The sequence below is a fragment of the Erythrolamprus reginae genome, chromosome 5 (genome assembly GCF_031021105.1).
Source record: "Erythrolamprus reginae isolate rEryReg1 chromosome 5, rEryReg1.hap1, whole genome shotgun sequence".
In the NCBI taxonomy this organism is placed as follows: domain Eukaryota; kingdom Metazoa; phylum Chordata; class Lepidosauria; order Squamata; family Dipsadidae; genus Erythrolamprus; species Erythrolamprus reginae.
The window spans coordinates 82,770,864-82,788,866 of NC_091954.1; the positions used below are offsets into that span (position 1 = coordinate 82,770,864).

The following is an 18,003-nucleotide window of genomic DNA, read 5'->3' on the forward strand; positions in this document are numbered from 1 at the left end:
CCTTACTCTCTGTAAACCGCTTAGAAAGGTCTGCAAAGCGTTGTGAAGTGATATATAAGTCTAAATGCTATTGCTTTGGTTGGGAGATACTCATTGACCATGGGCAACCTGACAAGAGAAGAACTTCTTCTAATGCAGTTCCTCCAGAATCCACGTGTTACTGTTTAACTTGCAGCTGAAATGGTAGACAGGGCAATTCCACTTTTGCAATTGGTTTAAAATCTAGAGGCAATTGGTTTAAAATTATTCAAAGTAAGTATGCCCAGTATGTGGACTTTGAATTAGAAGCAAGCCTTCTGTGTTCCTCAGCAACTAAGATCTACACATTCTTGATCCAAATTAAAATATGATTTTATGAGCCTTATTTTTCACAAACAACCTTAAGGAGAAAACAATCCAATGTTATGTTTTGGTTTACTGTTGGTTCTTTTGCGATTTGAGTTATAATATTTCTGAACTTGTATGATATATGGGAAAAAAAGGAATGGGTTTCAAGCAAAGAAAAGTAAATTGGCCCATCTGTTTGTTAAAAAAATTACAGCCATTTTTTTCTTCATTTGTTTTGCTCTTGCTTGATGGTAATAGCAGAATATCATCAAGAAAAGCTAAAGGTTTTTTGGGGGGGGGGGGTTATTTTGTTTTTTGTTTTGTTTAGAATGATTTATTATTTTATAAAATATATGGTTTATGACTTGTGTTACAAAAGAGTTGCAGAGGTTCAATATTTCCCTAAGGTGTTTTATAAAGCAGAAATTTATATAGTATGTGATAGGATGGAAGACGGTCTAAAAACAAAAAAAAATGCACGTTAAGTGTTGTGGTTAGCTCTGGCCCAGCTCCTGCCCCAAGGAATGTGCAGGTGGATGTGGGGGAAACATCCACATGCCGCAGGCCTGTTTTGCTCCCGATGGAATCTGCCGACGAAGCCTCCTCTGACCAAGGAAGTGTGAGTGACAGGGAAGAGGGGAGTTTGGCAGACAGCCCAGGAGGAGATCAATCATCTGTATCATCCCTGGATTCTGAACAAGAATTAATGACACATCCACGCATGCATAGAGTGATGAATAGGAGACAACAACTGAAGGATTATTACAAGAGAAAATGAGGCCACCTGTGGTTGGGTGGGGCTGCTGTAATTAGTGTTACAGATAAAAGTGCAGCTTGGTGTTTTAGCCTCATGGCAGTTTATCTGATTCATTGTTTCGTCAAGATTGTGGTTTTTGTGCTGTTCAAGATTGTGTGTGGATTCTCTGGACTTTAGAATTGGACTCAATTTCCCAGTTATTGGGTGAGTGATTGGATTGCATTTAACCTGTGCCTTGTGTGTACCAGAAAATCCCATTGACATTTAAAAAGGGAGCTGCTTCTGTTTTTCTGTTTATAAAAACTTTTGGGTTTTCCTTTTATCATGTGATGTGTGTCTTCCTGGATTAATTACCCTGTAATTAAGGGCGGTTGGAACACACCGGCAGAACATTAAGATTAAGAGATGCAGAAGAAGAAGACAATAAATAAGATGGATGAATGAAATAGAAGAATAGTATAATATCCTTAGAAAAATAAAAGTTGGTGGTGACATGTCAAGATGGCTTTTGCAATCACCAGTCAAGCTTGGTTTGATGGCATTTGATCAACTAATTATGTTTCTACAGTTCAGTTCTACATGAAAAACTCTTGTTTTGTTACTTGTTTTTAGCAACAAAACCTCTCTGACTCATAGATAATTTTGTCTCCTTTCATAGTGTACTGGCTGCTCATTAGAATTATCTTACCTAAAAGATTCAATTGAACAAAAGTGTTATGTGGGCCATGCATTTGCTCCATTGAGGGCACTCTAGAATCCTGACGTTGATCTTCTGGATTTTTAATCGGAAAACACCCAACCATCCTATACTTCCGTTTTCAACTTCAGCACCACGGACCCCTGGACAGCGATGTCAATTTATTGGTGTATTGCAGCTTAAATCAGGGGAAGTTGACTGGAAGTAGGATCGGAAAGATCTTTCCGCGATGGGTAACCCAGTTGCTCTGATTGGTCTTTTCCTCGAGAAGGGCCAAGACAACATTGCAGTGGATCCCAGAACAGAGTCATTAGATTGCTGCGGGATGCGTGAGCGCGTTGGGGTGGGGGAGAGCATGGGGATTGTAAGCAAGCCGCGCTAGCTTGCTGACTCCCCGATTAGCTGCTGACTCCGACCTCCCAGTCTGCGGGAGAAGCTGGTTAAGGGGGATGTCTAGATATCATCTGGCATCATTCGAGAGAGAGAAAAGGGCCATACCCACCATATACAGAACAGTAGACATTCTAGACCAAGAATCCCAATCTTCGGGAATATGACAGTGTTGCACAATTCGTGCATTTGAGATGCGTCAGAATGGTAAGTAGCGATTGCTCTGCGACCACCACCATCACTCCCCTTGGGTTTATTTCTATTTGGAGAGGGACTCTTAAGGATGAGAGGAAGAGGAGAACCTTAGACTCTATGCCGATATATGCCAGTTCAGTTCTGTTACCTGTCTAGGAGAGAAAGGGGGGACGGATGGAAACTCGATCCACGCAGCTGTCACTCCAGAACAGCTCTATTAACTTTAGAGGGAATGCTCTCGGACCAATTTCTTGGAGCATCCTAAACTGGTGCCGCTTTGTCAGTGCTATCTCGGGTGAAGTGGTTTGCGATCCCATTCCAGGGATCTTTGGAAGGGCCGTTGGAGAGTTGTTCCTCCCAGCCCCACTTCAATCCCAATCGCCAATAAACTCGGAGGACTGCTGCTGATGTCAAAGAGAAGACATGGGGTCCACCTTTTTAGATCGGGGAGAGAGCAAACATAAGTACTACGAGTAGTAGGAACGTCTGCTCACTCGAGTTGAAGTCAAATAAATATTCCTCATTCTTGGGGATGACGTTTGGCTTCCCCCGCCCTCCCGTTCCAAGGCTGTGTTCGCTTTTCCTAGTTGCTCGCGTCCAATTCCAAGTAGGTGGAATAGCGATAGCAGGGAAATTATTTGTTTGCTATACGTACTAGGTACGTATTAACCTAGTTTGGGGGGCTATACTGTTTCATGTTTCTTTCAGTAGCTGTGCCGTGGAACGTTGGATACTAAAGCTGGATTCCTAAACACAGCTTTATGTGAGCTCGCAATTGGTTGAAATTCTTGGCATTGAGCATCGCTCCTCCGAACGTTTCATATTTTTATTTCCTCCTCGGGGACGGCGATGGAGAAGCGCAACTAAGCAAGCGGGGTGGAAATAATCGTTTCCCTTTCTCATTACGTGTCAAGGTTATAAAGTCTGTGAATGTCTGGTGCTGAGGTTTAAGACTTTTAGCTGTCTCTAGAGGGCTTCCACGGTATTAAGGAGCATATTTACCTATCCATCTTTAAAACAGCAAGAAAAGGAGGAGCTCATTTCACGATAAAGTATTTGATTGGATATCTGATATCCTTCAGATCTTTTAAATTACAATTCTTTCCAGAAACCTTTCTTAGGATAAAAGAGATTGTAGTCTAACTTATCTAAATGGATCTGTATCTCTGGAATTTATTTATTTATTATTTAGATTTGTATGCCGCCCCTCTCCGCAGACTCGGAATATTGTGATCAGATTCTTTTCATATAAATCATATAAGAAGTGGACAGTTTGAATGATGAAAGTTGGATGGATTTTATATGTCTGACACTTAGTGTTTTCTTTCTTTCTTTTTAAATAATCCCAAGGAGACAGATACAGCTAATCTGTTAGTCAAGCATGAAAAATGAATAGCAAGAGGACAAGTTTAAAAGCTACCGGGGATTGAAATTGTGGAATGAACCTACATTGATTCATACAGTTGAAAGAATCTATACCTAAAATCATGTAATATTCTCTAAATTGTACTACCAATAATATAAACCTTTATATTTTCTACGATGACTTCTTACAAGGTCAATTTTGTTTCCAAACCAAACCTACCAGCAAACAGATTACAATATAATTAGATAAGACAAGTATTTCAATTTTTCCACTGGATTAATTGAGCAAAAGCATGTTTGTTTGTTTCCCATCTTACATCAGAGTAACTCTTTTACCACCAATTTTTTGCAGAATTGCATATGCAGAATATATGTAAACAATAATAAACTGTTTAACGTAGAGTGACCTACAAATGGCTTTTAATAATTTTTTTTATATCCCTCCAATTATTTTTATATCAAAATTGTAGAAATACTACAATTAAACATCTCTATTAAAACAGAAGGACTTGCAGCTTTAAAAAGATGAGTCCAAAATACATTGGGATTTATTTATGCAAACATGTACTGACTTTTATTATTAAGATTTAAAACGGCAGTTTATATTTCAACTGTTATTGGCTAACATTCTGTATGCTAGATAATTTAAGACTTTAAACCTAATGGTCTTTGTTTAATGCTCTTCCTCTCTCTGTTCCACTGTGCTTTTAAATGGGAATATATAGCATTATTTTCTAAGTCTAGGTCAACTCTGCCATTCAAATGCTTTCAATATCAGCTGCAAAGTAAAAGCTTGTTTAAAAGGAGTTATTGAATACATATATATAGAATTTAGTGTAAATGTAATTACACTAGTTTGCTCTAAGATTTCAATTGATGGTATAATTGTCACAATGATGTCTTAAAGCTAAGAAGCACAGATTATCAATACCCCCTCCAATCAGAAATCAATATTTTTTAAAAAGTAAAACGGTGTATCATTATGTCTCTATTTCACCAGTTATTGTCAGGACCAAAATGGAGCTAAAATTAGTAATATCATAGGTGATAATTTTAAAATAAAATAAGGTTATCATTATTTGACTAATTCCTTTTCTTTTTATATATACTGATTTTATTAAAAATTACAGTTACAAAGGTAAAACTAATATAAGCAAAAAATACAAAGTGCAGAAAAGAAAAACGGAAAGGAAAAAAATAAGAATATAGTCAACAAAAAAAATGCACAAAGACTTTCTCTTCCATCAAAACAATTATTTGATCAACTCCTTTTCTTTTTCTTTTTTTTAAAAAAATAATAATTTATTGATTTATTGAAAGGGGAACGGGGAACAGGGAATACAAAAAATAAGAAGGAGCGGGGAGCAGGGAGTACAAAAAATAAGAGGGATGGGAAAAGGAATAGTATACATATCCAATTAGCATCTGTAGTATATATAACTTATTGTATATAAGTTCATAGTATTAGACTAAACCTATTCGTATTACATTCACGATTTACAGTTGGAATGAACAGAGACATATGTCCGAATATAATCCATACCTTATGTTACTTAATGTTTGTCAATTCAAAGTAGTGGACTATAAATTGCCTTATTGCATTCAAAGTTTTAAGCTGTATAATTTTTTATGTAATACATATTATAATTTGAAGTGGGATTAGTAAAGTATTATAGTTATTAGTAGATATGTGAAGAGGTGGGAATTGGGTGGGGGAAGGGACGGGTAATGGACAGGGAAGGGTAGTACCTGCAGAAATAGCAGGCGTTGGTGTTTAGTGACTTGTTGTTTGCGGTGCGTGGTGAATGTAGTCGATAGAGATAAATCGAAGTTGATTTGTTAGTATTTATGCATGTATATCAGTAGGATTAAACCCAGGCAGTGTCTAGAAATCAATCAATCAACTCCTTTTCAATTGTCCATTGTATTCAATACTTTGTTTTGAGAAATTTAATGAAATAATTTGCAATGAGTTTACCAATTCTTTATCTATGTTCGGTATTACCTTTCAAGAGCTAAATGGTTCAATACTATTTTATAAGATTGTTCTAAGACTTTTTATATGATCTACTGAAAAAGTTGTTCCATGTGCTGTGCCTGTGCTGAGCTATGGCTGGCAAAAATAAGCAGATGAAAGAAAACAATAAGCAAACTCAGGCCTGGCAATGTACAAGACCCATGAGAAAACTGTTCCTTCAGACAAAACTAGTTGGAATGATATAGTCACATAAACTGACCTAGCTTCTAATCCGGCACTAACGGCAGCTTCACATAGAGTGCTTTATTATAATTCAGTCTGTAATAGAAATTCTTGTTATTCTCCAGTGAAGTGTTAAATTGAAGACATTTCCCAGTTTACAGTAAACATATTCATGGAAGATACAACGCCTTTATTGGTGGGCATTTTTAATAATCCCACTTAACACGGGATTCCTACTGTCGACAATGTTTGAGCAATATATAATTTGCCTCTAAATAAAAACATGCCTTGAATTTATCATAGTATAAAACAGTGGTCAAGCCACATCCTGATACAATGGTACCTCTACTTAAGAACTTAATTCGCTCCGTGACCAGGTTCTTAAGTAGAAACATTCTTAAGTAGAATCAATTTTTCCCATAGGAATCAATGTAAATGCGTGCAAACCCATTAGGAAAGAAATAAAAGCTCAGAATTTGGGTGGGAGGAGGAGGAAGAACAGGAGGAGGAGGAGAGTCACTCTTGAAGGAAGGTGAGGTGAGAGGAATCAAAAAAATCCAAAACTTTAAGGCTTAAAAAATAAAGAAGGACTCTGAGGTGGCGAGGAGGAGCACGCGTCTCCAATACATCTGGCGCGAGGCTGCCTCCCATACACTTTGATTCTGTTGTTACATCCTCGAAACCCAAAACTGTTTACTGTGGACCTCATGTCATTCATAAGAGTTCTGTAAATGGATGTGCATAAATGCACCAGCATGCCTACCGCCCCTGTCCTACTGTTATTTGTACCCATTTCTTATGCATATTCTTTACTTGTTTATACTTATATGTTTGTACGTTATGTTCAAACTTGTTTTCTCATAGATGCTTGACAAACTAAATAAAATAAATAAATAAATAAATAAATAAGTAAGTAAGTAAGTAAGTAAGTAATAACTAGGATCTTGACTTGCATCTGAATCAAACTGGCAACTGTGTAGATTGCAAAGCAGAGATGGTACATCAGCTTATTGAAACATGGCCATTATTGCTTCCACTGCTGCATTCTGGACTTGTTGGAACTTTTGGGTGGCCTTCAAAGGCAGCCCCAGGCAGGGTGCATTGGCATAGGAAAATAATTAAGCACAAAATATTTTATATATGTTTACTTAAGAAATGTTTGCAAAGATTGCATAATAGACATACATTGGTACAGAAACAATAAAACCCAAAAGTATACATAGTAGCAGAGACAAGCACTAGATGACTTATCAGCTCTTTATTCAACACAGCCTTAGTTATAAAAACGTAAAGAGGCTTCAGTTTACTGTTATATGGAAGTCAGCCAAGAGGGCAAGACATATTTTAGAAAATAAATGGCCCCTTCACCAAGGAGGTTAAAAACAAAAGCCTCATATTTCCACAACATCTTGGTTGCTTCAAGATTCTCACTCTAGTTTACTTTCATTGGCTAAAGTCCATTGCTACTTTTTCCTTTCTCCTATTTTAGATTGATCTCACTTAGTTCAGCTTCAATATTTAGGGCCACCTTCCAACTTTTAGTCATTGTGATTACTAGAGAAAAATGTTACATCTTTTGAAACACACCCTACAATTCACAACCAAAATCTGTGAGAACCATACCAGTCTTGGCTCTCCTTCATTATTTCATTAATCTCTTGTTAACATTTGGATTCCAACTATCTCCTTCTGCTTTCAAAGATATTGTTGGAGATCAACTATCCCAGTCATGGGGAGGTCTTGAGATGGAAATTAGCTTGGATTCATCACATAAACACAAGATGGCAAGGTCTGACACCCCTTTCTCCCAAATGCCTTTGAGCCTTATTTGGTCTTATAGCTGACAGTCTGGGGAGATTCCTGCATTAAAGAAAGAGAGCAATAAAGTAGCTAGTTTGAATTCACACATGACTGGTTGTTTGAAGCTAGTTGTTTGAGTCTACAGTTATAGCATTCTAGCCTATTGTATTACAGGCAATGCTAGATAGTCAAGGGAGTATAATCCCAACAATAGCAAGTGTAAATTATCCTTCTAGTAAAGTACAGTATTTTACTATTAACATTGAAATCTAAATAATGCAATTTTATTTTTCACATATGGTATAATAATATCAGGACCTACTAATAATCTTTGAGAATAGCAAGTAACAGAACTACAGTGATACCTATGAATTAATATTACTTTAATTAAAAAGAGAAAGAGCAAAAGAAAAAGTGGGATGAAGAAATCAGAAATTCAAGCAAAAAACAAACTCAGATGGAAGCTCAACTCATAGACAAGAGTCAATCAAAAATAGAATTGATTTTCAACATAAGTTTACAGATGTCTCAGCAAAAATGTTTTGATAAACCTCTTCCTGATATATGTTTTACCAATGAAAAATAAATATGGGAGAAATAGCCAACTTGATTACAGATCATGGAAAATGTAGCAAAATATTTCTTGAAGATGACCTACTGAGAAAAGCTGTTATTAATGTTTATTTTGGTAGTTTTTAATCCACTAGAATGACTTTGCTTATAAATGTTAATAACTTTTCCATAGAAATTCAACTACATTAAAAGATCCAGATAGAGGGTTTGTAAATAAGTAAAGAATTGTAATACAAATGCAAGAATTATCGAGACTCATAGAGTGCCATATTAATTCTCTTTCTCTATATTTCTTACTTCTGTTTCTACAGTATGGATTTATAAACACATGCCTAAAGTCTCTGGTAGTTGAAAAATATGGTGAAGAAATATGGGAAAACTTAAGGTAAGTTATGTCTGGAACAATTATTCAGAAATTTCAAATGTTAGAAATTGCTTAAAGCCATTATTATAAAAACAAAGTACTGTAGCAGGGTTTACCATTTGAAGATTGGTCATGAGACCTAGAAAACAAAGGATTTGATACAAATCCTTTGTCAAAGTCTAACATATTTATTAGACCCCTGGAGTTATACAATGGGGCTTGACAGATTATGCAATAATTAATTATTAATATGACTAAGCCAAGTTTTGATGGGATCCTTTGATAAAATTTTGAATGAAGTGCTCTTCTGAAGGGAAATGCTAAACTTTGTTACCCTTTGAAACACTAGATTAGACTGGTCATCCTACTTCAATTTTTTTTAAAAAAAACCCCAAACCAGCTATTTTTCAACCCAGTGGAAGGGTACAGCTAACACTAATCGTTCTGTCTTGTTGCTTTGGTTCAAGGCACCCAAGGCAGAGCAATTTAGTTTTGCAAACTAAAACAAAACTCACCATGACAGTATGGCTTGAGGCAATGCCTTGATGCAGAACAGAGTCAGTTACAATTGCCTACTTGTTAAGTAGCCTTTTCTGGGTCTCATGGCCAATCTTCAAATGGTAAACCCTGCTGCTTTATGGTAATTGAGGATAGATAAGAGAAAGCAAAGGGTTGTGGCTGCCACTACTAGAGCAACAGTAGGACTGACACCAAGGAGGGTGTTGATCTGTTGATCTATTGATCTATCTCACAACCACATGTTACTGCTCTGTCACCCTAAATGTCTTCTTCTTCTCTTGACCATTGTGCAGGGAGAATCTGTTCTCCCTCTGCCATCCAAAACACAACGCATATATTCATCAATCCCATCTGACTTCAGACTACATTTAAAAAAAACCCAACAACATGCCATACTTTGGTTATGGGGATTCTCCTTTATCTCTTTGCAACCATGTCGTGATTGTCTGGATCTTTTCAACCCAGACATGATATGTCTATTGTACAGTATTTTCTCACTCCATATCCTTTACAGGCAGAAATAAGCTAAAGAGTGATAACGGTAAGCTACAAGCCACCTGAACGTTTGAAGGCATTACTTTTAGCTGTTGCAAAATGGCCAATTTTGAAACATCCTCATCTTCCTTCTTTATCTACTTCCCCCTTCTTTCTTCTCCATTCTTAACTGGACAGTTTAATTGGGCTCTCATATTTGGTTTACCATATCTCCACTATTGTATTTGATTACTCTATATTTGTTGAGTGTTTAAGGAAGGAATGAAGGAACCCATGATGGAATCCAGACTCCAAACTGGCTTCCTCACTTGTAAATATTTGACAATATTTACAACATTGGGTTGTTGTTTTTCTCAATACACATTTGCCATTCTAGATTAAAGTATAAATCTATTTTGAAGCAATAAATAATATTACATAGTTTCAAATAAAGCATGTGAAAGATCCACTGCTTTTCTGCTGCCTTGGAGAACTCTCACAGACAATTACAGTGGTGCAATTTCAGTTCCATATATGAAGAACACTGAGGAGATGATTATGTACAGGTTGTCTTCATTTGACATAGTGCTCAACAACCGTTCAAAGTTACAACAGTGTTGGACTAGTTTTATTTACAACTGGTCCCCAAAATACTACCCATCCCAGCAGCCCTATAGTCACTTGAAAGTACAATCTAGGTCCTTGGCAACCGGTTTGCAGTTAGTGGTTGTGTCCCTTTGTCACATGGTTGTCATTTGTTACTTTCAGCTTCCCCAACCAAAGTCAATAGGGAAACCAGTGGAGAAGGTTGTGAATTGTTCCAATAAGTCACTCACACCCTTCCCAACCCAACAGCAGCCACACAACTGGTCTTGCCATTCTCATGCCATGCTTCACACCATACATTACCTGCTTGCTGGCTTGCTTGTAAATCATCTGAATGCACTTAATGTCCCACAATTCTTGTTTAACAAGGACAATGAGAAGTGCCAGGATTGTTGTTGCTAAGTGCAGTCACTTGATGTTGTAGGTTCCAATCATATTGCTTAGCAATGGAAATTCTGGCTCCAATTATCATCATTAACTAAGGACTACCTATAGTGGAATAGACATTCTGACAATGGCATGAAATGCTAGCTAATGAAATTGTTCAGTTCCATAAACTCTGTATAATGAAACTATCCTTAACTATCTCTCTCTTGTGTTGTTGAATTGATGCTTATTTATTTATTTATTTATCTATCTATCTATCTATCTATCTATCTATCTATCTATCTATCTATTTATTAGATTTGTATGCCACCCCTCTCCGTAGACTCAGGGCAGCTAACAACAATAATAAAACAACAACATGTAACAAATCTAATATTTAAAATAATTTTTAAAAACCCTTATTTAAAAAACCCCCAAACATACACACAAGCATACCATGCATAAATTGTATAGGCCTAGGGGAAAGGGAATATCTCAGTTCCCCCATGCCTGATGACAAGGGTGGGTTTTAAGGAGCTTACGAAAGGAAAGGATGGTGGGGGCAATTCTGATCTCTGGGGGGAGTTGGTTCCAGAGGGTTGGGGCTGCCACAGAGAAGGCTCTTCCCCTGGGTCCCGCCAAACAACATTGTTTAGTCAATGGGACCTGGAGAAGGCCAACTCTGTGGGACCTAACTGGTCGCTGGGATTCGTGCGGCAGAAGGCGGTCCCGGAGAGATTCTGATCCGATGCCATGAAGGGCTTTATAGGTCATAACCTATAAGCTTCCATGTTGAACTTTCCAACAAGGAGTTCAACTTAGCTCTCAGAATTCTAAATATGAGCATTGGCCCAAACTTTTATTGTTCATCAAAGAGGGATGAGGTGGGAAGGCTACAACTGCCACTTCATCTATACCAGGACTTTTCTCTCTGGCTTGCCATTTTATATTCTGTTAGAATGGATTTCTTTCTTTTTTTAAAAAAATCTCTCTTGTCTCCATCCTTTTGCTTTTTGAAGAATGTTTTTTTCAGTAATATTTCTCTGACTGATAGTGAACTTCAGTTATATCCCACAAACTTATAAAAATATACTGAGTAGCAGATGCTTAAGAAAACATATTCTATCATTATGCAATTAATGGATGATAAATAATTAGGTTATGATATTGCTTGGTTATTGTTTTGATGGTTTCATAAATAGTATTAATATAACACCGTATATGACTGTATATTGCCTATGTCTAATATAATGCTGTATATAATCCTGTATATTGCCTATGTTGCTACACTGCTGAACGGGGGAAAGATTACAAGTAATGTGAGAAAATACTATTTTACTGAAAGAGTAATAGATGCTTGGAACAAACTTCCAGCAGACATGGTCGGTGAATCCACAGTGACTGAATTTAAACATGCCTGGGATAAACATATATCCATCCTAGGAAAATACAGGAAATAGTATAAGGGCAGACTAAATGGTCCATGAGGTCTTTTTCTGTAGTCAATCTTCTATGTTTCTATGTTTCTAACAAAGAAGATATAATTACTACTTGCAATATAAAATCAATATACAATATACTGGTATATTAGATTTGCTTAAAGTATTCTATTAGTTACACTTTGCTTTCCTTTGGTTAAGAATGTATAACATTTGCACTTCCATGTTAATCGAGACATAGATTTGTTTCTTCCCAAAATGACCTCTCTGTCTCTCTCTGTCTCTCTGTCTCTCTGTCTCTCATTCTCTCTGTATATATCTATATAGAGATAGAGATAGAGAGAAGATAGAGATGATAGAGCAATTATTATGAGATTTGTTCGTTTTGTCTTTTTTGCTATAGAGTCCAAACTGGAGTACAGGATACTTTTTTTACCTTTGAAGTTTATAAAGATGAGATCACAATGCAACTAATTAACAAGGCATGTCAAATTTTAGGTATGTATCATTTTGAATTAATGCCAACAACCAGGCATTGTTGCTCCCCCTCCCCCTCCTCCTCTTCTTCTTCCTCCTCCTCCTCCTCCTGAGGCTTTGCAGCAAAAAAACCTTTCTCTGATGTCAGATATGGACAAATTATGACAAGCAACTGAACAAGTGCACATAGATTAAAATGAAAATCTCTCCCCCCTCCCCCCTTCTCTGTACTGTATGGTATATATGTTTAGGTGTGTATGGCATATCCAACTGGCATAGCATCCTAACTACATATTTTCAATGACTGGAGATCAGAAAAAGTAAATTATGGGTGTGCATAATTTAGAAATTGGTTTCTAATCTTGAAACACAAACATGCAATATTTTAATCTATATTTATTTTCCTAGATGTTTCCCCAGACATGGTCCTAAAACAATTTGGAGAATATTTCTTTGAATTCTGTAAACAGTCAGGTTATGATCACATGCTGAGAACGCTGGGAGGAAATCTTTATGAATTTATAGAGAACCTGGATGCATTACATGGTTATCTCAGTCTGTCTTACCAGGCAAGTGGAAACAAATTCTATAAGAGTAGAAGCGAAATCTGATTCTTCATGATGAATCCACTCATCTTCTCACTAATAAGACAGGAAAATTATGATGTATATGTTTGTGGGTGTGTACATGTGTGTGGGTAGATGGATGTCTGTGGGCACAAATAAAATTATTTTCATCAGATAACCAGCAATAATATTTTTTTATTATTATGACCTTATGATCATCAGAATTGAGGCACTTCTGTTGTAATCCTAAGAAAGATTTATCTTTGGAGATTCTATTTGGATTCATGAAACTTCCATGGTGGTGTGCTGCAGTCTCCCCCACTTTCCATTAAATGCCAGTTCCAGATGATAGATTTTTCCTAAGAGTGCAACAGACAGGAAGACATTAAATTCCCACACTACATAAAAACTTTCGAGGTGATGATGTTTTTCAAAAGGAAACTTGTATGACAAGTAGCTAGTTGTTTTACAGAAAGAATTAGTTGCACTTCAACCATGGGGGTCATAATTTTAAAAAATTGTAGTATGCAGTGAGGAAGAGAGCTGATTAGATGAAAATTAATCTGATGTACTATAAAGATGATGGATGGACATGTAGAAAGATGTTGTAATGTTTCCACACTGCTACCAGTATCAAGGAGCAGATTTCTGATGCCTCAAAATGAGCAACAATTGCAACATGTCTTTTACTATGATATCAGTTATTAAAATATGCATGTGGGCCGCCATGGAGGAATGGTTGGTGAATTCACAAAACTTGGTAAGATGAACAAATTGACTGCTTTTATAATAAAAAGGACAATTCCTATGTTTAGTAGTGATTGGAAACCCCTTATGGACATTTTGTGTACTATAAAAATGAAAAAAAAATTCCCACCCAACTTGTGATTTATGGTTTTGATTATTGGACAGGATATATTATAGAAAGAAGGAAGTCATGGTGTAACTTTAAAGAGATACATTAAAATATAATTGTACTTAAAATTGCTCTGAAGAATATGAGAAGCCACTTATTTATACCTTTAAACCTTTCTCTGCAGCAAGTCAATAGAATAGAATAGAATAGAATAGAACGGAACGGAATGGAATGGAACGGAATGAAACAGAACGGAACGGAATGGAACAGAACAGAACGTAATAGAATAACAAAGTTGAAAGGGACCTTGGAGGTCTTCTAGTCCAACCCCCTGCTTAGGCAGGAAACCCTACACCACTTCAGACAAATGTTTATCAAACATCTTCCAGTGTTGGAGCATTCACAATTTCGGGAGGCAAGCTGTCTAATATTATTCCTTTTGAGTGTTTTTTCAGGAGATGAACGCTCCGTCCTTTAGGGTAGAAAAGAATGAAGATGGCTCAATGTATTTGCATTATTATTCAGACAGAAAAGGCTTATGTCACATAGTTCCAGGTAAGTTGATATATGTACATGTGTTTAATATGGGCTTTGAAATGCTGTGGTTTTAATCAACAATGGTTATATTAATATTTGTGTACTTTCCTTTTAATAGTTAATTAGCTAGCTAGCTAGCTATGCCAAATATCAGAGTTTGTTGCAGAAAATTAAATCCAGAAGCACACACAGATAACTGATTCAGCTGGATTCATTAACTTCTTTATAAACATAGTAATATATTTTTACAATACCACAAGTAGAGTTCTTCTTCAACATAGCAGCAGTTACAAGCAAAATACAAGCAGCTTCTAGTTCAGAGTTCAGAGAGAGACAAGAGACAGAGTACAGAGTGAGCTGAGCCATGCCCAGTCTCCTCGCTTCAGTTTTGATTCTCTGCACAGACTCTGTAGTGTTTAGCTCCCATTAGCTTACTTAGTTGCTATTGTTGCTATGCCTATTTATCGGCTGACCTTGTTCCCATTGGCTCTCCCAGTCATGAATATTCTAACATTAAGTTCAAATTTCAACTACCACAAAATTTCCTGCTCCTGTGATAGACCATCAGATCTCTTTAACATAAGATGATAATGGTGGCATTTATCATCTTCATGCTCTATTGAAAAAATTATCTCCTTTGGGAGGTTTGTATGGAAATAACATGGTGCTATATAAAACATTCATTACTGATAATCTAGAGAATTTTATTGTATTTTCAACTGTATTCTGTATTTATTATTTCCTTAGAATTATTATTGTATAACTTTTGCCCCGGAACAATGTCAAAGGGGCAGATGAAGATGATGACAACAATATCCAAATAATTAATGAATTAATGAATATTTTAAAAATATTACATATCTCCCCTCCCATTTTTCTGAGTTCATACATTTCCATTCCAATTTTATTGGAATCAACCACCAGTCTCAGGGATAGAAATGGAACCAAAGTAACCTAATGAGCACTACGGCTGTATGAGATTTGAACCAATAAAACTTACATTTGTTTGAAATAAAATTAAAGCTGTTTATTAAGGCTGACAATTGAGATTGTTGTGAGCAGACTCACCGTATAGTGTTTGAGTAAATATGCTAAAGATAATATTACATAAGCATAAGAAATATCACTTGGATTTTTTCTTCTTCTTTGGATTCAGGAATCATTGGTGCAGTAGCTCTGGACTTTTTTAATACTGAAATTTCAATGGAAATTGTCAATCAGACAGAAGAAGAAGAAAGAACAGAAAAAAAAGAACACATTGTATTTCTTGTAACACAAAAACCTGTATTTTCCTACAAAAGAAGAAATAAGTTCTCTTCCTCACATTACCTTCCAAATTCTGGAGCTCAGGCGGAGAGAAGATTGAATAAAGAGGTACTATAATGCCTTTTTTGGTGAGTGGGAGGGTAGCCTAGTGGTGAAGACATTTGCTTCCCACTCTGAAGATTAAGAGTTCAATCCTAGTCAGTAGCAGATTGTTCTCAGGATGCAAAGAGAGAATATGAACTGGGAACTGCATATAGGTTTTAGGAAAGACATCTGATCCATAAACACATCTCAGCTCTATTTCCAGTCACTTTGACTCTAAGGTCGTAAAAATAATGCTTTTTTGTGCAGAAATACCAATGTATGTGTGCGTATGTATATATTTTAGGCATATAAAAATAAATCATCAATTTATACATACCAACTCTAAAAAATGTAATTGCAATAGCGTTTGGACAGGAGGCAGAGGTATCTGCAGGATATGGTACAGAGCGACATGATCAAATACGCTTGCTTACAAATTTGAAGGTATATATGGATAAGTATATTCAAAAGTGCTTCAATTTTTTGAAATAATGAGGCATATTTGTACTTACTTCAAGTAGTTATAAATATGAAGTATAGCATTTTAAATTGTTGTAATTGTGTTTCACAATTATAGTTATACTTTTGTTAGGAAATAGTTTATTTCTCAGTTTAAAAAAATATATTTAAACATTTTGTGATTGCTTTTGATGTATCCCACAGGAACATGAAAGAAACATGAATAAGATCAGAGATAAAACAAGTGTCAAAAGGAGCCACTGGGAAACAATCAGAGGAATTGTGACAATAGGAAAAGGTAAATGGATTGGCTATAATGTCAGTTGTTTTTTTATACAGTAGAGTCTCGGTTATCTGTCCTTCGATACTCCGACATTCTGGATTATACGATGTCATGGCTGCTTGGAGGCGTGGCTGTATGCGCTTTGGGGAGGCCCAGACATGTCCCCAAACATGGCAGCCATGATGGGGAAGCAAGCTGGGTGGAGGGAAGTGGGTGAGTGAGCCACATATAGTAGAGTCTGGATTATCCAACATTTTTAGCTATCCGACTATCAGCCCATCCATTTATATCCATCCAGAATATCTTCGGGACCACCTCCTGCCACACGAATTCCAGCGACCGGTTAGGTCCCACAGAGTCGGCCTTCTTCGGGTCCCGTCGACTAAACAATGCCGTCTGGCGGGACCCAGGGGAAGAGCCTTCTTTGTGGGGGCCCCGACCCTCTGGAACCAGCTCCCCCCTGAGATTAGGATTGCCCCCACCCTCCCTGCCTTTCGTAAACTCCTTAAGACCCACCTCTGCAGTCAAGGAATAGGGGAACTAAAACATCTCCCCCTTGCCCATGTTGTTTTGCCATTTGACTGATTGACTGTGTGCCTGTTTTTTATATATATTAGGACTGTTTTATGAATTTATTAATTTTAAATTGTAATTAGATTGGTGGGCATTGGATTTGTTATTATGTACTGTTTTTTATTATTGTTGTGAGCCGCCCCGAGTTTGCGGAGAGGAGCGGCATATAAATCCAATAAATCTAATCTAATCTAATCTAATCTAATCTAATCTAATCTATAACTGAGACTCTTCTGTATATAAAAAAGGTAAAGGTTACCCTGTCAGTCATGTCCAACTCTAGTAAGCTGGTTTCTTGGGCAAGAAAGCCAGTGTTATCCAGAGATAATTTCCATAGTCAAATGACCAGCATGGCTATATGCCAAAGATGCATGGAATGTACCTTTCTGTTACCTTTCCACCAAAGTGGTACCTATTAATCTACTTCTATTTGCTTGCTTTCAAACTGCTAGGTTAATATCCTTGAGCCATTGGTGGGATTCAACATTTTTTACTATCGGTTCTGTAAGCATGACTTGGTGGCCATTGCATGGCTTTGCGGGTATGGCAGGGGAAGGATATTATAAAATCTCAATTCCCACCCACTCCAGGGGAAGGTTACTGCAAAATCCACATTTCCTCCTAATCAGCTGGGACTCGGGAGGCAGAGAATAGATGGAAGTGGGGCCAGTCAGAGGTAATATTTACCAGTTCTCCAAACTGTTCTGTCTGGGTCACTCCAGAAGCCAATACCAACCCAAAAAGAGAAGCCAGACACACTGGTAAAAGGCAAAGGCAATTTTATAAAATTCAAGAAAAACACAGGTAACAGAAAATGTCCTTACAAACAG

The 18,003-nt window shown here is 36.8% G+C and overlaps 1 protein-coding gene across 1 annotated transcript in view; it reads left to right on the forward strand.

Annotated features, from left to right (window-relative positions):
- Positions 1-2,010: 2,010 nt before the first annotated feature.
- LOC139168612 (guanylate cyclase soluble subunit beta-2-like) overlaps positions 2,011-18,003 on the forward strand; it is a 31,046-nt gene continuing 15,053 nt past the window's right edge. The window contains exons 1-7 of the mRNA XM_070754236.1: positions 2,011-2,145; positions 8,616-8,689; positions 12,476-12,570; positions 12,958-13,118; positions 14,427-14,526; positions 15,665-15,882; positions 16,522-16,615. Of these exons, the coding sequence (XP_070610337.1) occupies positions 2,011-2,145; positions 8,616-8,689; positions 12,476-12,570; positions 12,958-13,118; positions 14,427-14,526; positions 15,665-15,882; positions 16,522-16,615 (877 nt within the window). The remainder of the gene's footprint in view (positions 2,146-8,615; positions 8,690-12,475; positions 12,571-12,957; positions 13,119-14,426; positions 14,527-15,664; positions 15,883-16,521; positions 16,616-18,003) is intronic.